General features: G+C 40.0%; 1 protein-coding gene across 3 annotated transcripts; it reads left to right on the forward strand.

Annotated features, from left to right (window-relative positions):
* Window positions 1–21: 21 nt before the first annotated feature.
* On the forward strand, window positions 22–25,131 carry LOC125225083 (protein argonaute-2). Of its 3 annotated transcripts, none has more exons than XM_048128612.1 (15): window positions 22–166; window positions 327–682; window positions 783–983; window positions 1,360–1,603; window positions 2,225–2,447; window positions 3,227–3,472; window positions 10,915–11,080; window positions 11,847–11,968; window positions 12,285–12,469; window positions 12,915–13,081; window positions 13,749–13,924; window positions 14,734–14,911; window positions 16,750–16,941; window positions 18,251–18,439; window positions 18,802–25,131. In XM_048128612.1, exons 1-15 carry the CDS (start codon window positions 148–150, stop codon window positions 18,919–18,921), a joined length of 2,784 nt encoding a protein of 927 aa, XP_047984569.1. In that variant the 5' UTR covers window positions 22–147; the 3' UTR covers window positions 18,922–25,131. The 3 variants fall into 3 exon arrangements, with proteins under 3 accessions (XP_047984569.1, XP_047984571.1, XP_047984570.1); XM_048128613.1 differs by having other exon boundaries at window positions 23–166; window positions 13,749–13,897; XM_048128614.1 differs by lacking the exon at window positions 14,734–14,911.
* Window positions 25,132–25,394: the final 263 nt, after the last annotated feature.

A 25,394-nucleotide genomic window follows, 5' to 3' on the forward strand; every position in this document is an offset into this window, starting at 1 on the left:
TTTCGTAATTGTCAAATCAACGCAGAGACGTCAATTTGTAGCAGACATTATCCACATCGTTAATTGATCACATTATAGCAAATTCAGCACGAGGAGCTTGTACATTTGTTAATTTTAAACTTTTCGTTAATTTAATCAGTAAACAAGATGTACCCCGTTGGTCAACGTTAGTATACACATGTTTAAGTGATCGCTTCTCGAGCTTGTGAAGAAGCACGTCCTTTGTTTGATTGCCCTAAATATTACCATTATGTAGCATAAACCTTTACATATTATAATTGTGTATCTTTGGTGTATGGTGTTGAAATCTGAATTATTTGGTGTAGCTCCAGCGGGGGAAACGAGTGGTGGTGCAGTGGGTGTGTCGGGAGGAGTGAGCACGGCGGCGGGCACGACGGGCACAGCGGCCGGGGCCGCGGGCACGGCGGCCAGCACGGGCACGGGCACGCCGGGCGCCGCCGGGACGCCGAGCGCGGGCGCGGGCGCGGGCACCATGGCGCTCGTGTCGCCCGTCGCCGCGCCGCCGCCCGACCTGCCCGTGCTCACATGCCCGAGGCGACCCAATCTCGGCCACGAGGGGAGACCCATCATGCTTAGAGCTAATCACTTTCAAATATCCATGCCGAGAGGATATGTCCATCATTATGATGTTAATATACAGCCAGATAAGTGCCCACGAAAGGTAATAAATGAGTCCGTTCAACTATTTATAATATCTTGAGATTAATTGAAATATTATGTAAACAATGTTGTAATCATAACAAAATATGTATATCTTTTAGGTGAATAGAGAAATTGTAGAGACTATGGTTCATTGTTATAATAAGATATTTGGTGCCCTCAAGCCAGTATTTGATGGCAGGAATAACCTTTACACGAGAGATCCTCTGCCCATTGGCAATGATAGAGTGGAATTGGAAGTCATATTGCCTGGAGAAGGGAAAGACAGAGTTTTTCGTGTGACAATCAAATGGGTAGCTCAGGTAATTGTTAACATACTAATTTTTATTTTGATTCTTATAAATAAACAAATATATCGACGACAACAAGGTATAGGGTACAATCTGCAATTATTTTTTTCAGAAAATTGCACCTTACCCACAACATACAAGGTGCTATCTGCTACAAAAAGATATTGCAGACTTCGCCTTGTACGTTGTTGTCATCGCTATAATGGTCAAATTTATATTACTATATTATATTATGTATAGTGTTTAATCTTCTAATCACTTTCTGATTAAAATTACAAAAATAGTGATTTGGTTTAATAATTCATTATTACGGTTACATAAATAATCACAAATCTTTTTATTCATTTGTGTGACTGGATGTCAACAACTTCACTAATATTTCTTTCAGGTGTCACTGTTTGCATTAGAAGAGGCTTTAGAAGGTCGAACAAGACAGATACCATATGATGCTATTTTGGCATTGGATGTGGTAATGAGGCACCTGCCATCAATGATGTACACCCCAGTAGGGCGCTCATTCTTCTCATCCCCCGAAGGCTATTACCATCCTCTGGGTGGTGGCCGAGAAGTCTGGTTTGGTTTTCATCAGTCAGTGAGACCAAGCCAATGGAAAATGATGCTTAATATTGATGGTGAGATATTAAACTCTCTATTATTATTAACTAATACTTTATTAAATGTATAACTATGAACACATTGGACAGGTCATTGAACTTTAACAATACAGCTATCACTGTATACAAGTACTGCTACCAAGTGTTAACTTACCTTTAATCATAAACTGATACTTTGCATGATAGGCTCTCATTCACCATTCACTGGAGACAGGTTAAGGAGGGGTTGTTTTGCATGGTTATGAATAGAAACCTAAAAATGCCTAAGAAACCAATTTCTGAGATTGTCTTCTAGATTTCTTGATGCTAGAGTGTGTTTCTTCTACTAAGTAGGAAGCGGTTCTTCCATAGTTTATAAGGTCGCTTTTTAGCGATAAGACCGCCTGTTGTTACCTAGTTATACTCTCACTTAATATTCTGTATAATTTTACATGTAAAATGGTGCAAAAAAAATATTTACTTAAGGTGCATTAGGGTAATTTCGAAAATCGTATAAAAACCATCATTATTTCCATCATATCAAGATTCCCCTTTCGAAATTACCCTAATGCACCTTACTCTTTTATAACAATTATAACATGCCAACAATAGAAAAAAAGTGTTGGCAAAACAGAGTTAAAAACTTAATTCTATTTTCAGTATCTGCCACCGCATTTTACAAGGCCCAACCAGTTATAGAGTTTATGTGTGAAGTATTAGACATTCGGGACATTAATGACCAAAGAAAACCATTGACTGATTCACAAAGAGTCAAGTTTACGAAAGAGATAAAGGGTTTGAAAATCGAGATCACTCACTGCGGTACCATGAAGAGGAAGTACCGCGTGTGCAACGTCACGCGGCGGCCCGCGCAGATGCAATCGTAAGTATATACGAATTATACGAGCTTTTCCTTGTTGTTGAAGTTCTTTTATTACCAAAAATTTGGTGTTACTGTTCTATAGATTACGAAATGTTAATACTTATTGTACTTGATAAGAATTGTATATTGCATCATAATAGTTAGTCCTTGATTTCTATGACTGGTTAACTGTTCTGGTTAGTTCCTTTTAATATGCAGATGATGCTATTCTCTTGACTTTGATCGACTTTTATTGTATGATGATAATAAAATTATTGTGCCAGAGGTATGCTATGACATAAACTGTTGGTAGGTAGATAGATGTAGATGTAGTGTAGGGACGCCCGGCCGAAGGCAGGCGGGCTGTTGATCACTTGCTGTGTTCATTCAGCCCGATTCCCTGGAGTTGGAGCTGCAGGTTACTGTTCCGGCAGCATTCCCACACTTCCATCTTCAAATCTTCTTGTTTTCCTGCCGTTGGTAGGTAGGCAACCTAACCCAAAATTTGGCAGACTGATGAAAACCATAAACTTGTGATAAAATAAATACCTACATCCTCTAGTTAGCTGCCAGGTAACTGAAAAGTACATTTAGTGATAAAAACATATGTATTTTTAGAAAACCTTTTTCCTCTTAATATAAGGAAAGTTTAAGACAGGATTACATGTAAACATTATTTATATAACAACATAACATTTTAAAGCACTGGTTTTTGTGGATTGTAGTTAGTAGTTGTTAGATGGCTCTATCAATATATTAATTTGTGTTTTGAATTGAAATAACATTCCTTATTTCCACAGATTCCCATTGCAACTAGAAAACGGACAAACTGTCGAATGCACAGTTGCGAAATATTTCCTAGACAAATACAAAATGAAGTTAAGGTATCCACATTTACCGTGTTTACAAGTCGGGCAAGAACACAAGCACACATACTTGCCCCTAGAGGTGTGTAACATCGTGCCCGGACAGAGATGTATCAAGAAACTGACGGACATGCAAACATCGACCATGATCAAAGCCACGGCCCGCTCGGCACCCGATAGGTATGTTTTGAGGAAATTTTTGGACTCATTAAGGAAAAGATTAAAAGGAAATGAAGTACTATTGATAACATTAGCAGGAAACAAAACTCGCAGAAATATAATTGTTTTTATCCTAATGAGTAATTAACTAATTATCCTTTTTAACTTAATACCAGTGATTTTTGAATAAATTACCAAAAAAAAAAGCTCCATTAAGGAAAAGATTAAAAGGAAATGAAGTACTATTGATAACATTAGCAGGAAACAAAACTCGCAGAAATATAATTGTTTTTATCCTAATGGGTAATTAACTAATTATCCTTTTTAACTTAAGAGCGTTATAACATTTCGGCGTCGGGCGAAATTAGGTATTTTACCCGCCGCGCGAGCCCAATATGCCGACCCTTTCTAGCACGTCTTATCACTCGCTCGCACTACAATAATGGACAAAACAATCTTGATCCTTTCTATGGAATTTTGATAACAACCACAATCTACTATCTCGATATAAACTTTTGGTTTCTAATAAACATTATTTTGTACGAAAATACGAGAATATAGCGCGAAATAATATCAATTATAAAAGTAGATCCCATCCCAAATATTTGCTTTTGTTATATGATAAGTATTAGAGTAAAGTATATATTAATATGATGATACAATAAGACAAATACAATTCTAATTACTTCAAGATGGTGCTCAGGGTCTGATGATGGAGCCAGATGGTGGTCACCAATACCAATGAATAATATGACTATACAACTTCGTGGTTTACATGTCATTCTAGCATTTTCACTTTCACATTTCAAGTGCATATACCACGAGTATAGGTTTTCGGGTGTGCTGATTTAAAAATTAATGACCGATTTGGAATCTGACATTGCTGACTGTCACTTTGACACAAAAGTCATCATGGGTGTCGTAAAATAGGTTTTAGGGGGTGCTGATTCCAAAATTAATGACCAATGTGGAATCTGACATTGCTGACTGTCACTTTGACACAAAAGTCGTCATGGGTGTCGTCAAATAGGTTTGCGGGGGTGCTGATTCCAAAATTAATGAACAATGTGGAATCTGACATTGCTGACTGTCACTTTGACACAAAAGTCGTCATGGGTGTCGTAAAATTGGTTTTAGGGGGTGCTGATTCCAAAATTAATGACCAATGTGGAATCTGACATTGCTGACTGTCACTTTGACACAAAAGTCGCCATGGGTGTCGTCAAATAGGTTTGCGGAGGTGCTGATTCCAAAATTAATGAACAATGTGGAATCTGACATTGCTGACTGTCACTTTGACACAAAAGTCGTCATGGGTGTCGTAAAATAGGTTTTAGGGGGTGCTGATTCCAAAATTAATGACCAATGTGGAATCTGACATTGCTGACTATCACTTTGACACAAAAGTCGTCATGGGTGTCGTCAAATAGGTTTGCGGGGGTGCTGATTCCAAAATTAATGAACAATGTGGAATCTGACATTGCTGACTGTCACTTTGATACAAAAGTCGTCATGGGTGTCGTAAAATTGGTTTTAGGGGGTGCTGATTCCAAAATTAATGACCAATGTGGAATCTGACATTGCTGACTGTCACTTTGACACAAAAGTCGTCATGGGTGTCGTCAAATAGGTTTGCGGGGGTGCTGATTCCAAAATTAATGAACAATGTGGAATCTGACATTGCTGACTGTCACTTTGACACAAAAGTCGTCATGGGTGTCGTAAAATTGGTTTTTTGGGGTGCTGATTCCAAAATTAATGACCAATGTTCAATCTGACATTGCTGACTGTCACTCTGACACAAAAGTCGTCATGGGTGTCGTAAAATAGGTTTTAGGGGGTGCTGATTCCAAAATTAATGACCAATGTTCAATCTGACATTTCTGACTGTCACTTTGACACAAAAGTCGTCATGGGTGTCGTAAAATAGGTTTTAGGGGGTGCTGATTCCAAAATTAATGACCAATGTTCAATCTGACATTTCTGACTGTCACAAAATCAATAAAAGTGTTACGCACGAAATGTTTTTATAAGACGCGCGTGTAGACTATTTAATGATAATGTAAAACTTCAAGAAATTGATATATTCAATTGTAATGTTGTCTCCCTTAAACGTGCTTTCAGATAATGTTATAAAAAATAATTGACTTATATGATATTCCTTTATGCTACTGATTTCCTTTAAAGCACATTTATTTTAGACAAGTAAATGAATTGGATAAGCATCACTAAAGTTATTGTTATCTTAGTGTAAATTTATAAGGTAAAATGTGTTGCTCACTGTTTTGCACTGCATTATATTTCAAACATAAATGAAACTCCAGGTTTAGATTTTAGAAATACTATGTACTAATATTTTTGTAAAAGACCGTTTGTTTCTTTCTTAAATAAATAAATAAAAAAATAAAAAAAAAGTAATCGTGTAATCCGGAATCGATTACGATTTCCCCATCTCTGGGTTTAGTTATATGGTTCATTGGTACTGGTGACCACCATCTGGCTCCATCATCAGACCCTGAGTACCACCTCTTGTCAAAGGTCTTGTTGAGACGAACCCAACGAGCCTAAACACGAAGTCGTTTACTTACATGGTTCACTGGTACTGGTGACCACCTTCTGGCTCCATCATCAGATCCCGAGTACCATCTTGATGTGTCTTATCATCTTGACCGTATTGTAATTTTCACATTTTTATCATCACAACGTTGTAATACTTTAACATTCAAACATAACAAAGTATTACAAAAGCAAATATTTACGGGTCTAGGATCAAATTCGTTGGTCGCTGTTTACACACACACAATGCGAGGATAGCCCGTGTAGAAACAAGGCGTCCGACCCACACAACAATAAATATTCTCGACGTTTGCGATGAAAACTCGGAGACCAAAGCGACATACGTCTTACCTGCTCGAGCTCCGGCGCGGCACTGAAATCGCAGGCGTCCGTCGCCGGTAAAATAGCGACAGGAAGGCTAGTTTTCAAAAAATTGGCAAAAAATCATGATAAAATATTATAACGACAAATGGATAACAGCAGTTTAAGCACATTGTGCAGATTATTTATATACTAAAATAACTTCGATAACATGTAGATTTTCGGAGAAATGATCACTTGTTTCGATGTATTTTCAAGACAAAATTGAGTTCGTTTTACTTTCAATTTCTCAATTTCAAAGGATTAAATGATAAATATTGTTTAATGGGCCTTAAGTACAAGATATTTGGAACTTAAATTTACCTCATTTATGAGAGTGATCTTATCAAATTGTACATAATAAGAGCTCCGAATTCTGTGCTTCACGCGGTTTTTCCTAAACGAGCATCAGAAAAACAATTATTACTAATTGAAAAAGCTTTTTTTTTCATATGTTTTTTATTTAACCGACAGTTAATAAGATGTTCTAACTGAAACAAGTACTTTCACTGTCTTTTAGTATGAGTAAAGTGTACAATTTTGTCGATAAATATTGTGCATTTTACAATATATCGCCTTTTTTTGTCATAGCGCTCTTAATACCAGTGATTTTTGAATATATTACCAAAAAAAAAAAGCTCCAAGTTATCTTAGTAGCTACAAATTTGAGTACCTATAACACTCTAAATGTGAGTGCGTCAAATTAGGTACCTATTTCTAAAAGCGGGTTTTGTACGTTTGTGCAGAAAAAAGTATAAACGTTAAACAAATTCTACAAACACATCTTTCATGACACTCGATTTTTTAACCGCCTTCCAAATCTCAAGGAAGGGGTTCTCAAATTTCAATAGGCTACTAGACTCGTATCGAATTTAGCACATCAAGTTATTGTTTTCTGTAGTATTTGACTTAAGAAATCAATATTTATAGCTTGAGGGCATTAAAAGTGCGTGATGACTGCGTATTTTTAACCGACTTCAAAAAAGGAGGAGGTTCTCAATTCGACTGAATGTTTTTTTTTTTTTGTTTTTTTTTTTATGTTTTTTTCCTCGATATGTTATTCGTTATCTGGACCGATTTTCAAAATTTTTTTTTTGATTGAATGTATAACATACGAGATTGGTCCCATTGGCACAGAAGTCAGTTCTGATGATGGGATCCTGGAGAAATCGAGGGAACTCTTCAAATGTTATAGGCACATGTAATGTTTTAGTCTATTTTTCAAAGGTACACCAGTATTTACGTCTGATGGTAATAATTTTATGTGGCTGAGCTGATGATGGAAGGTCAACTCCTCAATGGTTAGGAGTTAAAGGATAATTCTTTCACTACTGTACATGTATTCGGACTGATACATATAATATCACTAGGAACCACTAAAAATCAACAAATAAATAAACTTTTTAACAAAAAATAAAACCGCCTTCAAAAATAAGCGCGTTACAAAACACGGAGAAACTAAAAAGCCAAAAACTTTTTAACAAAAAATAAAACCGCCTTCAAAAATAAGCGCGTTACAAAACACGGAGAAACTAAAAAGCCAAAAATAATAAACCTTTCAATTCAGATTTCTTATCGTATTGCAATAAGCTAAACATCCAAATTATAAACAAATCGATTATTTTTGTAGTCGGTACCAGACCTGTTCGTCGCCTTGCTATTGCCTGTTTGCCCCACCCAACCATACACAGGCTGGTACCGACTCCAAAAATAATTGATTTGTTTATAATTTGGATGTTTAGCTTATTGCAATACGATAAGAAATCTGAATTGAAAGGTTTATTATTTTTGGCTTTTTAGTTTCTCCGTGTTTTGTAACGCGCTTATTTTTGAAGGCGGTTTTATTTTTTGTTAAAAAGTTTTTGGCTTTTTAGTTTCTCCGTGTTTTGTAACGCGCTTATTTTTGAAGGCGGTTTTATTTTTTGTTAAAAAGTTTATTAACCGTCGCCTCATATCTCAAGAAGGACGGTTATCAAGTCGTCTGTATGTTTTTTTTTTTTTTTTTTTTTAATGTTTGTTCCTCGATATCTCCGTCGTTACTGGACCGATTTTGAAAAATTTTTTTTTTATTGAATGTATATGCATACAGATTGGTCCCATTTTTCTCAGAACCCAGTTCTGATGATGGGATCCTGGAGAAATCGAGGGAACTCCTCGAATCTGAAAGGCATACATATGGTGATTTTTGTGTTTTTAAAGGAACAGCATGCATTTAGGTATGGAACAGTGACATTTGGTACAGTGGAACTGCTGATGATGGTCAGAACCGAACTCCTCAAATCTGAACGGCACGCTTATAGTGACTTTGGTATTTTTATAAGAACAGCATGCACTTACGTCCAGGACAGTGACATTTGGTGCAGTGGAACTGCTGATGATAGTCAGAACCGAACTCCTCAAATCTGAACGGCACACTCATAGTGACTTTGGTATTTTTGGAAGAAAAGCATGCATTTAGTTCAGAACAGTGGCATTTATTTAGTTATGTTTTTAAGCATATTGAGTTTTCAAGTCAAAGTTTGTCAAGCTTCGATTTCTTATAAATTTATAATATAATCGGATTCATGAGGAATTGAGGAAACTCCTCAAACCTTAACGTTATACGTATATTCATTTGTGTTGTCATCTAATAATTAAAGCATTAAAAGCAGTTTTAAGAAATACTTACACATTTCTACATAATCCAACATTCGTAAGTAGCTTTAACCAGAACCCGAAAGGCGACGGTTTTTTTTTCTTAAAAATTATTAATTAAAGATGTGTGTATATTTTTTTTAAATTATGGACTCCGAAAACGGTGTTGGCCGATGGAGTGACGTCACATAATTCAGATCAACTATGGAAATTAGAGGTAGTAATCTGATCTCCATAGAAGCAACCTCTATTGTACAGTGAAACCTGGATAAGTGAGACTTCAAGGGACGACAAAATTTATCTCACTTAAAGAGGTATTCCACTTATTCAGGGTCTCAGTTAGACAGGCATAATAAAATGTTTGTCTCATTTACAGAGGGTGTCACTAATAGAGGCCAGAATAGAGGGTATGCCAGTTATAGAGGTGATAAATAAGGTGTTTTGCATATAGTTATTATTAATTACATACTACTTAAAATAAAAGAAAAGGTAAATAAGCCTTGTATTTAAATAAAATATAAGACTAACGTCATTGTGTCTTAAAACTTTTATAGGTATATTATGAAAGTATTTTTTTTTATATTTTTATGTAAATTATCGAGATTTTAGTTTTAATTACTTAAAATAACCACGAAAACCCTTAAACTCATCTGAACACAAAAAGGATCAATCGCGTAATTTAAAGATAGGCTAAGAATTATTAAAAATATGGAAGTAGATTTTCAATGAAGTCCAAGTTACAGAGGTCATAGATTGACTGTGTCTCAAATTAAGTTCATATACATTTCAAATATAGTCTCAGTAACAGAGGTAAAATTCAAGATTCAAAGATTCAAAGATTTATTGAACATAAAAAGCATACATAACACAAAATCAACAAGATCGTAAGCAGCTGCATTAGTGTAAAACTGTGTCGCAGCTCTTACGCCCACCTCGGGACAAGAGGTCACTGTATTAAAATTCATAGTCGTTGACGGGTGTGACGTGTGACAATGTGAAATATTTTTTCTAAATATACTGACGTCATGTCATAGATATTCTATAGATTAATATGGCTGATGTTGTTTTTGCCTGATGAAGTAAAAGTAAACTTTAAATATTTTTTTTGCGGGTTTTTAAGTCGTAATAAAATATGGTACTATTTTTTTTCGTTTAATTAGACAGTAATTAATAATATAAGACATACTTTGAAAAAGAGTCAAGTAGCCTATTAGTCTGTATTTTTTTTTTAATGTTTGTTCCTCGATATCTCCGTCGTTACTGGACCGATTTTGAAAAATTTTTTTTTGATTGAATGTATATGCATAAAGATTGGTCCCATTTTTCTCAGAACCCAGTTCTGATGATGGGATCCTGGAGAAATCGAGGGAACTCCTCGAATCTGAAAGGCATACATATGGTGATTTTTGTGTTTTTAAAGGAACAGCATGCATTTAGGTACGGAACAGTGACATTTGGTGCAGTGGAACTGCTGATGATGGTCAGAACGGAACTCCTCAAATCTGAACGGCACACTTATAGTGACTTTGGTATTTTTATAAGAACAGCATGCACTTACGTCCAGAACAGTGACATTTGGTGCAGTGGAACTGCTGATGATGAGTGAGCCGCCCCTGGTTAGAGTTCCGTTCTGATAATCATTCTCATCTGTAAGTACTTCAGAATCATCCAAATTTCAAAATTGGTTCAGAAATGACGGAGATATCGAATAACAAACATTAAAAAATATACAGACGAATTGTCCATAATCCAACATTTGAAAGTATTTATCACCAGAACCCCAGAGGAAGGCGGTTTTTTTTTCTTAAAAATTATTGTATGTATAAACACAGGCATTATTTTAGAATCTCCTTCCTGTAGTTGGTCAATCTGTGATCATATTCAAACTACTAGAATGCTATAAATGTGTACAGGGAGCGTGAGATCAACAACCTGGTGCGGCGCGCGAACTTCAACACGGACCTGTACGTGAAGGAGTTCGGGCTGACCATCTCCAACAACATGATGGAGGTGCGCGGGCGCGTGCTGCCGCCGCCTAAGCTGCAGTACGGCGGCCGCGTGTCCTCGCTCGGAGGCCAGGTGCGTGCGATACCGAGCTGTAATTAATCCTACAAAGCTCACTCAGGTGCAACTTGAGATCTACAACCTGGTTTTTAAGCAGTGTTCGTATACTAGGGACTAATCTCGCTCGTTCTACGGGTTTTTCAATGCGAGACCGGTGTTTGCGGCAGCTGAAATAAGAAACGAACTGCAGGTGGACTTTGCCTCTTTGCAGTTTTCTTGAAAGGTCCTAAATCCTTGTATTTTCGTGTCTATGCAAACGATTGTATGGCAGTCGACGATTGCGTCGAGCGTAGTTATCTAGCGAACTTACGGCTCAGCCACGACATTTGTCTAAGCGCGACAGCGGTGAGCGGCGGCCATACATTGGAGCGAGACACAGCGATGGGACTTTTCATTCGCACGTATGGCTGCCGCTCACCGCTGTCGCGCTTAGACCAATGTCGTGGCCGGGCCGTTAGAGAGATTTTATTTTTCACTGGAGAGTGAAGGAGATGAAATTTAGTTGAATTTAGTATGCGTCAACTGAATGAATACATTATGAATCAATTCACTCATTTAATGATCACGATCTTCAGTGTACTATCAGCTGCAAAAGTGCATGGCGAATCTATCAATGAATTAATTCATAATTTCGCCGTGCAATTTTGCAGCTGATAGTACAAGACTATCTTAGTAATTGCGTGCATATATTTTCTAGTCACTTAGTATGAGTTTCTAGGACTTTTCTTTGATTTCAATGTACATGTTGGCTAACTGGTGTGCGTTCGTTCCTGTTTAGCAGGCGCTACCCAACCAGGGTGTGTGGGACATGCGCGGCAAGCAATTCTTCATGGGCGTGGAGATCCGCGTGTGGGCCATCGCCTGCTTCGCGCCACAGCGGACCGTGCGGGAAGACGCGCTCAAGTATGTATTTTGAAAATGTTTTAAGTCACAGTACGAATCGTCTCGGGAAAGAAGTGAGCCCCTATACGCAGCATAGTCTCTGAATATGTGACTCGGTCTGAGTAATGACCATAGCTGTAGAAACGTGATTTTACTTTTTATCAGAACATATGGGCAAAAATGGAGCTGTTGTTCGTTCTACGTAACTACGGTCGATTAGCTATGTATGTAGTAAATATGGATCTCTTTGTCGCGTTTGCGCTTAATACCGAACTGAATTTTACAAAACCTAACTAATAACAATTTTCTAAAAGCTAATTAATATGTTTTTGTCTAGAAACTTCACCCAGCAACTGCAAAAGATCTCAAACGACGCGGGCATGCCGATCATCGGGCAGCCTTGCTTCTGCAAGTACGCGACGGGGCCCGATCAAGTGGAGCCTATGTTCAAGTACCTCAAGTCTACCTTCGTGCAGCTACAGCTCGTCGTCGTGGTATTACCCGGCAAGACGCCAGTTTATGGTATGAAATATTCTTATAATATATATTTACCGCCTTATTCATAAACGTTCACTAAAGTTAACACGCCGATAGATATCATTTGTCCTTTTCTATCACACCAATACGTCGGAAAGGGACAAACGATTTTTTTCGGCTTGATAACTTTAGTGAACGTTTATAAATAAGGGGGTTAATCAAGAAACTTCACCCATTTGCTGAGAATGATTTCAAATATTTACGATGTAAAACATTGTTACTTTCTCTTCTACTCAGCAGTGTAAAGCTCTCTTCAGATACTCTTTTTGTATTTATCCGAATCAGAACCATTAGAACTATTGATCGCCGAGGAGGCTTGCATTCACGATCATGATATGTTTTTGCCAAGTTAAAGGTTAAGCGGTCCAGTTTTAAAAAGCGCCCTATTGTCACACCAGGATCTTATTACTAATAATCTATTTTTCCATAGCGGAAGTAAAGCGAGTCGGCGACACAGTGCTCGGCATGGCGACGCAGTGCGTGCAGGCGAAGAATGTGAACAAGACGTCACCACAAACTCTTAGCAACCTGTGCCTCAAGATCAACGTCAAACTCGGCGGCATCAACTCCATCCTAGTGCCGTCGCTGCGTCCCAAGGTGAAAGCTGTCTCCTAGTAGCTAGATTACATACATATAGTGGAAGTACAGTAAACGGCGATAAAGAATGCACATGGGTCTTTGCAAAGAGACAACGTCTCATAAACAAGAATGAGACAACGCTCTACGAAGACGAAAAACCAATGTGCAATCATTATCGCCGGGTACTGTAAAGCGTGTAGCAATCTGTTCCTGAATACAAGATCAACGTAAAGCTAGGTATCAAAAAGGGTAATAATTATTGTCTATCAGAGACTACCTCTTGTCCTTTTTATACGAGTCCTAAAATCTCACTTGATAGATTCCACAAGTAAACTCTCTCGCCGAGCGTGAGAGCCGAAAATGAAGAATGGACTGAGCGTATATAATTTGTGGCATTATTCTTATTCGTCAATTTGATATTTCTGTCATCAATGAGTACAAAATGCAATTAGCGGCTTGTAAAATATACTATTATGAACTATGTTACACTGAGAGAAAAAACAACCAGTTTTCATGTTCGTTCAACAAGTTTTTTGGTTAAAATAGCGCCTACGTACTCTTTGGTTCAAACAAGTTAGATTTTGTTAAGTGTAACTAGTACATTCTGCAAGTAACTTCTTCTCCGGCATCTGAGCAAAGGCGTGTTGTTGGTTAGCAAAGTGTTTAGATATTGTTGTGTGGTCAGGTGTTCAACGAGCCGGTGATCTTCCTGGGCGTGGACGTGACGCACCCGCCGGCGGGCGACAACAAGAAGCCGTCGATCGCGGCGGTGGTGGGCAGCATGGACGCGCACCCGTCGCGGTACGCCGCCACGGTGCGCGTGCAGCAACACAGGTCATTCAATTACGAAGATCGGGAATCGTAAGCTTGAACCCCGGGCCTGGCCGGCTAACGCGTTAACCCGCCAAGCCCGGGTTTTACCGCTTATGGCTTTTGATGGACTATTATGTATATCTCGCGATACCGATGAGCGGCGCTTGTGGCTTTTTCAAATTTTATTACGGTAGTTTCATTTGATTGGTTTGTAAACTCGCATCGCTTTATCCGGTTTCTGAACGAAGTCTTTTCTTTCTTAGATTAGTTAATCTTCTGTTTATTTTATTTTTATATCATGATACAGGATTTTGATTGTCAAAAATGCATGCTATAACTACTGTCATATTTATGAAAATTACTTCAAGGGGTACTTACTACTTTCGAGTAGTTACGAGTTTCGATAAAATTATGCTGTTTTGCAATTACCTGTCAAAGCTAATAGTGGGATGTCCCTATAACTTATTTCACACTGGCTTACTAGGATTGAGATATTTGAGATCTAAGTAGAATAAGGACCCTGCTTTATACAACCAGTGTCTGACATTCCGCCATCTTCTAAACCCAAAAATTAATGATTTCGGTAAAGGCGGGATCTTCGTTAAATCAAAACAACTTGTGATTAATTATCTCACAAAGATTAATAATTTACCTAATTAGAACAGAAAGAATCGACTTTAGCAAAATTTTTATGATAGAAATTAATTGGCATTTAAAATTCGCGAGAACCTGAATTTTTACCATTCATCAGTATTTATCATCAATATATATCATCATGATTCATTAAATTCGCTTGCCATCAGCTGTTGTGATACGTCTCCCGTGTACGACTTATGCATGTGAAGGTTCCATTGCAGACAAGAGATAGTTCACGAGATGAGCAGCATGGTGCAAGAGTTGCTGATCATGTTTTACAAGAGCACGGGCGGGTTCAAGCCGCACCGGATCATCATGTACCGTGACGGCATCTCCGAGGGGCAGTTCATACACGTGTTGCAGCACGAGCTGACCGCCGTGCGAGAGGCGTGCATCAAGGTGGGTGTAGTGACGTCACAGCGGATGATCCACAAGAGCGCGGGGTCAAGCCGCACCGGATCATCATGTACCGCGACGGCATCTCCGAGGGGCAGTTCATACACGAGCTGACCGCCGTGCGAGAGGCGTGCATCAAGGTGGGTGTAGTGACGTCACAGCGGATTATCCACAAGAGCGCGGGGTCAAGCCGCACTGGATCATGATGTACCGCGACGGCATCTCCGAGGAGCTGTTCATACACGTGCTGCAGCACGAGCTGACCGCCGTGCGAGAGGCGTGCATCAAGGTGGGTGTAGTGCCGTCACAGCTGCTGTTCCACAAGAGCGCGGGGTCAAGCCGCACCGGATCATCATGTACCGCGACGGCATCTCCGAGGGGCAGTTCATACACGAGCTGACCGCCGTGCGAGAGGCGTGCATCAAGGTGGGTGTAGTACCGTCACAGCTGATGTTCCACAAGAGCGCGGGGTCAAGCCGCACCGGATCATCATGTACCGCGACGGCATCTCCGAGCGGCAGTTCATGCACGAGCTGACCGCCGTGCGAAAGGCGTGCATCAAGGTGGGTGTAGTGCCGTCACAGCTGCTGTTCCACAAGAGCGCGGGGTCAAGCCGCACCGGATCATCATGTACCGCGACGGCATCTCCGAGGGGCAGTTCATACACGAGCTGACCGCCGTGCGAGAGTCGTGCATCAAGGTGGGTGTAGTGCCGTCACAGCTGCTGTTCCACAAGAGCGCGGGGTCAAGCCGCACCGGATCATCATGTACCGCGACGGCATCTCCGAGGGGCAGTTCATACACGAGCTGACCGCCGTGCGAGAGGCGTGCATCAAGGTGGGTGTAGTGCCGTCACAGCTGCTGTTCTACAAGAGCGCGGGGTCAAGCCGCACCGGATCATCATGTACCGCGACGGCATCTCCGAGGGGCAGTTCATACACGAGCTGACCGCCGTGCGAGAGGCGTGCATCAAGGTGGGTGTAGTGCCGTCACAGCTGCTGTTCCACAAGAGCGCGGGGTCAAGCCGCACCGGATCATCATGTACCGCGACGGCATCTCCGAGGGGCAGTTCATACACGAGCTGACCGCCGTGCGAGAGGCGTGCATCAAGGTGGGTGTAGTGCCGTCACAGCTGCTGTTCCACAAGAGCGCGGGGTCAAGCCGCACCGGATCATCATGTACCGCGACGGCATCTCCGAGGGGCAGTTCATACACGAGCTGACCGCCGTGCGAGAGGCGTGCATCAAGGTGGGTGTAGTGCCGTCACAGCTGCTGTTCCACAAGAGCCGCACCGGATTGTCATGTACCGCAACGGCATCTATGATGAATGATGGGACAGGTCATACTAGTGCAACATGAGCTGACGTCATTACAAGAGGATTTTGGAGGACAATAATTACTAGTTATGGTTAACGGTTTAATTAGCTACAACTGAATTTATAAAAAGGCGATATTATGATCGATCTTGCCAAAGCGTTTGATTCAGTTGAGTTTAGGATATAATGAAATAAACTAAAAAGTTCTTATTTATTGAAATGATAGTAAAATGAGGTTGGTTCAGAAGTTAGCCTAAAAATGCTAAAACCTGTGGAAGCTGATTTGGTAGCATGTAGTGATCCGTGCATTTCGGTGTTCCACAAGGCAACTTATTGGACCCACTTTTTTAATGCAATAATGTGATTTGGTTCATTTGGTGTTCTGGCCAACAAACATAATAACTGAAGCATCAATGGCTTATAGCTAAGGAATATACAGAGCCGAGAGAGTAATACTAAGTAGAATTTCTGGTTGGTGACTTATTCAAATAAGCAATGTTACATAAAATATTTGTCTGTACACAGTTGGAGGCGGAATACAAGCCGGGCATCACGTTCATCGTGGTCCAGAAGCGGCACCACACGCGGCTGTTCTGCGCAGACAAGAAGGAGCAGTCCGGCAAGTCGGGCAACATCCCCGCCGGCACCACGGTCGACCTCGGCATCACGCACCCCACCGAGTTCGACTTCTACCTCTGCTCGCACCAGGGCATCCAGGTACGATGGGGCTAGTGGGCAAGTCGGGCAACAGTGGCGATATCTCTGCCGGCACCACCGTGGACCTCGGCATCACGCACCCCACCGAGTTCGATTTCTACCTCTGCTCGCACCAGGGCATCCAGGTACGATGGGGCTAGTGGGCAAGTCGGGCAACAGTGGCAATATCTCTGCCGGCACCACGGTCGACCTCGGCATCACGCACCCCACCGAGTTCGACTTCTACCTCTGCTCGCACCAGGGCATCCAGGTACGATGGGGCTAGTGGGCAAGTCGGGCAACAGTGGCAATATCTCTGCCGGCGCCACGGTCGACCTCGGCATCACGCACCCCACCGAGTTCGACTTCTACCTCTGCTCGCACCAGGGCATTCAGGTACGATGGGGCTAGTGGGCAAGTCGGACAACAGTGGCGATACTCTACCGGCACCACCGTGGACCTCGGCATCACGCACCCCACCGAGTTCGACTTCTACCTCTGCTCGCACCAGGGCATCCAGGTACGATGGGGCAAGTCGGGCAACAGTGGCGATAACTCTGCCGGCAAGTCGGGCAACAGTGGCGATATCTCTGCCGGCGCCACCGTGGACCTCGGCATCACGCACCCCACCGAGTTCGACTTCTACCTCTGCTCGCACCAGGGCATCCAGGTACGATGGGGCTAGTGGGCAAGTCGGGCAACAATGGCGATATCTCTGCCGGCACCACCGTGGACCTCGGCATCACGCACCCCACCGAGTTCGACTTCTACCTCTGCTCGCACCAGGGCATCCAGGTACGATGGGGCTAGTAGGCAAGTCGGGCAACAGTGGCGATATCTCTGCCGGCGCCACCGTGGACCTCGGCATCACGCACCCCATCGAGTTCGACTTCTACCTCTGCTCGCACCAGGGCATCCAGGTACGATGGGGCTAGTAGGAAAGTCTGGCAACATATCTACCGATACTACTGTGGATCTCGGCATCACGGCACTGGGGTACGACAAAGATCTACTTTAGCTTCGCTCGTACCAGGGCATTTAGATACAATGGGGCTCGTGAGGTGTGCAACATGCCTATAGACACCATTGTCGGCCTTGCGAATTAACTCTTTTTTTTTTTTTTTAATACCACGTCGGTGGCAAACAGGTATACGGCCCGCCTGATGGAAAGCGGTCACCGTAACCTATGGACGCCCGCAACTCCCGCTCCCGCTCCCGCTCTGCATAAGGTTGTCACAAATTGTGCTTAGTCGAATTCAAAGTTGAATATGTATTCAGTTTGTGATTTTGTGGCACACAATTATGAAATGCTCATTTTATTCGCTTACAGGGAACGTCTCGACCGTCCCACTACCACGTGCTGTGGGACGACAACCACTTCGGGTCGGACGAGCTGCAGTGCCTCACGTACCAGCTGTGCCACACGTACGTGCGCTGCACGCGCTCCGTGTCCATCCCCGCGCCCGCCTACTACGCGCACCTGGTCGCCTTCCGCGCGCGCTACCATCTCGTCGAGAAGGTACACCTAGTAACATACACATAACCCCTCTAACACTTACTGGTACGGCCAGCTAAGGCCGGTGAATTCGGTGCTAGAGGCGCTAGTGTAGATGATACAGATAGCTATCAAATGACTGACTTATTGTTGATGCTGATGTGATGCTAGTGACTTTAGCAAGATCGCAGTTTTAGGCCTGCAGCAGTGATTTAGGATCAGTTGGTGTAGTGTGGTGTGGTTTAATAATATCCTCAACCATCACAAAGGTGTTGAATGTGATATCGCAGCTTATCAGCTCCTGATTATATGTCATATTTATATAAAGGTACTTGTTTAAATTTTCACACACTCGTCGCCTGAAACAATGAATGAATTGATTACAGGAACACGACTCGGGAGAAGGCTCCCACCAATCCGCCTGCAGCGAGGACCGCACGCCCGGCGCCATGGCGCGTGCCATCACCGTCCACGCCGTCACCAAGAAGGTCATGTACTTCGCTTAGATTACAGTCTACACCCCGTACTGCGCGAATACTGGGGTAAAGCGACGTGGGCCCACGCTAACTATAGCTACACTTATTAAATGAACTAATATATAAATCTTACGGCTCATTTCGCAAAACGGAAACCCTCAGCGGCGCACATTACGCACAATAAATGAAGTATGCGTAGGACCCGCTGTTCCAAACTCGTTTGTTTGTGCGCCGCTGTGGTCTTCGTTGACTTCGAGCTCCTCAATTAAGTTGCTTTAATATGACCAATCAGCGAATCAGCGAAAATAACAAAAATATAAAATGACTCGTAGTGCTACGTCGAAACAAATATTTTATGGGAGCTAATAAGGCAAACAATCGTTACGTGATGTGAGGTTACACTCAAGAACAACATAAAAGGGTCCACATAGTAGTTTTTATAAAGAGACCCCTTTTCACTGTTCTTCATTATGACTCACAACGTTGTATGCCGAAATTTCAAATAAGCTCTTAATGTAAACGCTAAAGTGGACACCCTAGGTTATATTTAAATAAATAGTATAATGGCGAGCTGGATAAGGTCGTACAATCGACGTCAAAGATATTATGTTACTTTATAGCTTTCTAATAAGATCCAAAATTTACAGAAATGTTTGGCGTCGACCGTACAGTAGAGTGCAATGTAACCTGGTCGAGGCGTGATCTAGGCAGCCGGCCCATATCAGCTATTTTTGTACTTTTGATTGTTGTTCAAGGGTCATTTTAGAGATTGTACGCGTAGTGCCCTTACTGTACCGTTCTTTTAAAGTTATTGATTCCACAAATCGTTTCTCTCTGCAGTTATCGTGTGCCTTTAAAGACGAGTCAAACTAGATAATCATTAATCAGCCTTAATGTAACCAATCAACTTATAATTTTGAAATGAGTCGGCGTACTTTCAATTCAAGTTATGGAATTAGTACTATAAGTAATATAATGTGTTATGTATCTATACTAGAAATTTCACTGTGAATTAGGGTGACTTGGTTTAATACAAAATACAAAATACCCAAAAAGATTAGGCACCTGTAGACGTCAATATAACCTTAGAGGTTCAACAGTGAAATCCTTAACAAGGCAATTCTCAAGTTCAGTATGAATCGTTTACAGTCAATAAGTATAAGTATTATTGTCGGTAGGCAGGCGGAAAACCTCATTTAGATGGTTAATATCGGCATGCGATTTGGTTACTTTAGGTACATAGCAATCAATTCGATTCGGATGTAGTTTCGAAGTTTGACCGGGATAACGCTGCTCGTATTATACATTATCGATATGCTGCTCAAACATCGGAACTATTTAATACGAATCGGATGATGTCTGTCTAATACGTCTTGTGGTTCCCTGTAGTTGACTAATATTGCATACAAGCTCTTCAATCGTCTAAATGGGGCTGTCTGTCGTGATGCTTGCTCGCTAGTTACGTTCCATATGTATTCGTATCTTTTACATACAAAGTAATAAGCCTTATTTAGATACTGACTTCCCCATTTAATTTGTCACAAATTCATTATATCTGAATCTCGGTTTATTCTAAAATAAATTTTCCTTTCTCCCCTCCGAATTTGCCTCCTTTAGTAAAATAGAATGGGAAATACTTTCTTTGTCTTCCCATTCCTTTTGTTTTTGGTCATAATAATATCTATATGATATGTACGATAGTAAAATACAGTTGTTGCTAAAAATATGGCAGTTAATGTCATCATGTTTTTGAGTTGAATGCATCTTTTAGCAGCTGTTATAAATAGTATGCTCTGGCCTACGACTATTCGATCTCAAACGCCCACAATAGTTTCATACTGTCCAAATAATGTAAGTTAAATCGTATCCAAGTATATTTCCAAAAAAAGTTATATCGAATTATAAGTTGTACTCATTGCGAGCCACTTTCTATTTTATTTAGTCGTAAGTAGCAAACTATGTTGTGGAAATGGCATCTCGCTTTATTTTTTTAATACATATGACTTATAAACAGGTTCTCCGCTTGTTTAGTGACTGCAGCAACATCGTTGACGATTCTTGAATGTGCCAGCGATGTTTCATAGCGCCCTACAATAATCGCACCGAAATCTTGCCCAATAAAACCTTCCTAAGTTTGACATGTCGATTTGGCAGTGAATTTTGAACCTAATTAAGTATTTTTTTTAGGAAATAGAGGTGATATTGTTGTGTTTAAAATTGGGCGAGCTCACTACATCGTAGGCCACGTCTTTGCCTTTGGCTAGTCTGTGGTCAAGGGTAAGCCCATTCATAATAATAAAAAAAATAATTGTACCGCACAAAACAAATGCAACTCTATTCCGATTGGAGCTAGTAAGTAGTAAGTGCTATCTTAGGTAATGACGTGAGTCTTTAGGAGGATATAAATGGAATAATATATTTATGTGGGTTCAGACATCGGATGGGTTATTGTAGCATCGCGCTTGCACTTGTCGTCGCCGTATGCTGTAGTTGCCATCTTTATTTTACGACTGTTCGTAAAGGAGCTGCTGTGCTATTCTTGTTACTTAATGCCTGCCAAATGTAGTGTAGGAGTGGTTGCACTCTCGATTCAATATTCTTCAATTAGATATATTTTAATAAGTTATTATTAATGTAATTATGAATCTAAACAAGGGAAATGATTTATTAGACATAAGTGCACTTCAAAAGACCTTCACTTGTAACGTGCCGGAATCACTGTCGTTCAAATATTATTCTTAATAGATAATGAACTATTTTCTAACATTGTAATAATAATCATATAATAACGCCAATAAAAACATCTGAGGGTATCTCGATTAAGGAATAGTGTAAGAACGTTTTAACTTATCAAATCATTGTACCCCTCGTTTTGAGCTTCGAGTTAACATAAAGATTAGATTAAGATTATTAATTTTAATATGTCGGCCGAACTAATTTTAATTGTGACAATGATTGAAATATGATTGCTTTAAGTTAACATATCCAGTTTTATCAAAGGAGCATTGATAAAATCACTATTTAAATCAGGCTCAAGATGCCCTCTTTCTTTTTACTAGGATTAGCAATATTGTTAATTATTCTACGAAGTGTAGTTTTTATACGCGGTGAAAATTCTTTAACCAAAAACTTTGCCGCTGAATTAGGTACTTACCTAATATTGAAAGCAGACCGCGAGAATCACCGAGTTTTATTATTTAAGTATGTTGTTAGCTGTAGGCGCTCGAACATCTATATTATAGACGTAAATGTTAAGATATAGCTCCGACAGAAACCGCAATCCCCCTCGAGGCCAAAAATAAGGTTGTTATACCGCCTTTTTAGTTATAAGCTTTTTCTATCTTATTTTTATTTTGCGGATATCTAATATCGATCATAGCGACTTATGCCTCTTAAATGTATTATGAACTTTTAAATTGATTTTGGGAATCAACTTTTATATTGTGTTATTTTGCGTATTTTCTGCTGATATCCTGAGGCAATCTCGCAATTCAAGGGAATCCCCTGAAAACTTTTTAAGAGATACACGAGCAAGTTGCGGGCCCTCAGACCAATGATGTAAAAGTTAAGTTTCTGGTATATGTCTTGAATGAATTGCGACTTTGTATGTAGAATGATAGAGGAGTAGCAGACATGACATGGGATGTATGTTAACTCTCCTACTCTATTATCTATAGTAGACTCTGTTGCCTAAGTAATAAGGGTAATAATTTGATTAAAATATCGATATCTCAGTTCTGCAATGGAATTCCGCTTAGTGCCCACACAATGATATGTAGAAAACCCATCTAATGACCTAGCTCTCGGTTCTGTTGGTATTGAACCAGACTCTATACAAAGTTGCTTTTATATGGTACATCAAATATTAGTAAAAATATATTCCCCAACAACAGTTATTCTTATTATTAAGGAACAAATAACCTAAGTAAATTTTGTAAAATCAACGTGGATAAAAGGAAACTAGATGTATTTTTACTAGGTATTTGTTTCTTATTCAATATTATTTTATTTTATAACTGCTGTGTTCGTGAATCTATGAGGAACAGCCTGATATAATTGGATGAAGTTTAAAGAAAAGTATCCAATCCACAAAAAAATATGAGTATAATTATGTGAAAATGAAGTCATTAATGCAATGGTAATTTTTAGTGGACGGATCCTTTTTGCGTAACTTTGTCCAATTAAATTATGAGCGCTCGTAACTGTTTCCGCATATGTTGCTATTTTTATTCTATGGCTAATATTATGTTACATGTATTTGACACACCATATCTACTGGACCTACATGATTCTACTTAATCACGTGACACGAATATTTCCGTGTATAGTCCACATAGTAAAGTGTTAGATTAGTCTTCAGATTTCGTCGTGCAGGGTAATTTCACGGGGTTTTTGAGGTGGTTAGCCGTGGCGAATATTGTTCTAGTAGCGCTCAATCCGCGTATCGATGTCGTCCTTATATTTAAACATGTTTAAGCCGGTATTGTCGTGTATAGTCAATTCAAGGTAAAATCGCCGTATTTCCATATTATTAGGGTAAGTCTAGATTTTAATTGTCTACCTTTCAATCAAGCACTGTAACTTGTTTCTGATAAGACTCCTATTTTTATAAAGCATCAATATCTCCGCCTGATTGTTAACTAAATTTTGAAACATAATGCACACTATTAAGTCCACTGTTTTGTAATTCAATGTAGAATAATAGATCTAATCTATTACCGCAACATTATATGTATCGTGAAACATAGTAGTAACGATGAACAGTCAGATTGCCTTAGTGAACGTGTCATGTCATGAGTCATAAGATGAGAACTTAGCAATAGTAAAATCAAGAGTCATCAATTGCCTTAGAAGGGGTTATTAACATATAGTAATTAACTATAGTGCTTATACTCATGTTTATTAGGCCTTAAAACAAGATATAAATAGCGATGTAAAATGAAATGATAACTCCGAAATGTCTATATTTGTAGTCGTAGTCTGCACTTTCTGCCTTTATTAATTGTTAGTTAACTAATTTCGAAAAATATGTTTTTTTTTTATTTGAATAACTCTGCCATTAGGTAGTTCTGCATTTCCATAAATCCGCTTGTTGCACTTGGGCCTTCGAAGAATAGAATAGACAAGTTCTAGATTCAGAATAAGGCGCTTGCGGGAATATATTAGTTATATAAACATCTCTCCTTTTGTATGACAGAGAGGTAGATAACGTTCGAACTTTAGAAGTATTTCTCCCGATCAACAAACGCAGTTACGCTACGCGATATGTGACTTTGTTACTCTATCAAATCCTGCTGCGAAAAATCCATAACGCACAAAGAGCCATTTTTTCATTCTCCCGATCAACAAACGCAGTTACGCTACGCGATATGTGACTTTGTTACTTTATCAAATCCTGCTGCGAAAAATCCATAACGCACAAAGAGCCATTTTTTCAAGCCCCGATTTTTTGCACTATAGTGTTCAGAATGACACGGTAGAATCCGACCGTAATAATGTGATATGAATCTACTTACTTCTTCCTTACCTTACCTCCTGAACTTTTTTTTAATCTGATTTTGATATCACCATTTACTAGAGAGTTTATGTTTAGGTATATACTTTATATTATATGTACAGTCATACACAAGTACACACGCTTGTCGCTCGAGTGACAACAAAGTCACATTCTCATCTTTTGAAAGCTTCATTTTCTGTTGCAAGCTAGTTTCAACCTTACTTAAAAGTATCGAAGTTATTGTGACAATGTCCGCCATGGGCACGAAACTGAGGTGTTCTTGGCGATCAAAAGGCAGATGGCAGAGTTTTTAATTTTTTACGGTTATTATTTTGAATGGAGGCAATTTTCTTCTTACATACAAAGAACCTTACCAAGGACTATTATTTCTTAATATTAAAAACGACAAAGCTAAGAAACTTTTCACTGGATCAAAGTAGTTAATATTAATATATGTACCTAGTATTTATATTTTTACAGATTCTGGTTTATATTAGATAAGAAGTGGACGGATTCGGTAGTAAACGTGTAATTGTATAGGTAACGACAGTGCAAAACATGAAAACAACCCTGGCGAAAATGCAATAAGTGAATCAAAATATCTACTTTATTAGTCTTAATTATGAATGTCATATATTGATCATATTTCTGTGGATGTAATTATTACATTAACGTAGTAGTAATAATACAGTTAATGAATTGCGAAATATGTGTATGGGTTGTAATACAATCTGTTTATTAAACTTGAAGTTTTATTTTTGAAACGAGGTCCGAGGTACGAAGATTAACCCCTTTGCGGACCGAAGGCCCGACGCGGAGCTTCGGAGCCCAGCGAAGGCCGAAGGCCGAGCTCCGCGTAGGGCCGAAGGCCCGGAGCGTCCCTGATCGACTCGCCGGCGGTCCGGGAAGTTGGAGCTTAAACACGACCCAATAGTAAAAGTGTCTTGAGAAGCTCACGACGGGCCTGCGGCCGCATGTGTTTGTGTTTACTTACTTACTTAATTAT

Source organism: Leguminivora glycinivorella, chromosome 4 (genome assembly GCF_023078275.1).
Source record: "Leguminivora glycinivorella isolate SPB_JAAS2020 chromosome 4, LegGlyc_1.1, whole genome shotgun sequence".
Classification (NCBI taxonomy): Eukaryota; Metazoa; Arthropoda; class Insecta; order Lepidoptera; family Tortricidae; genus Leguminivora; species Leguminivora glycinivorella.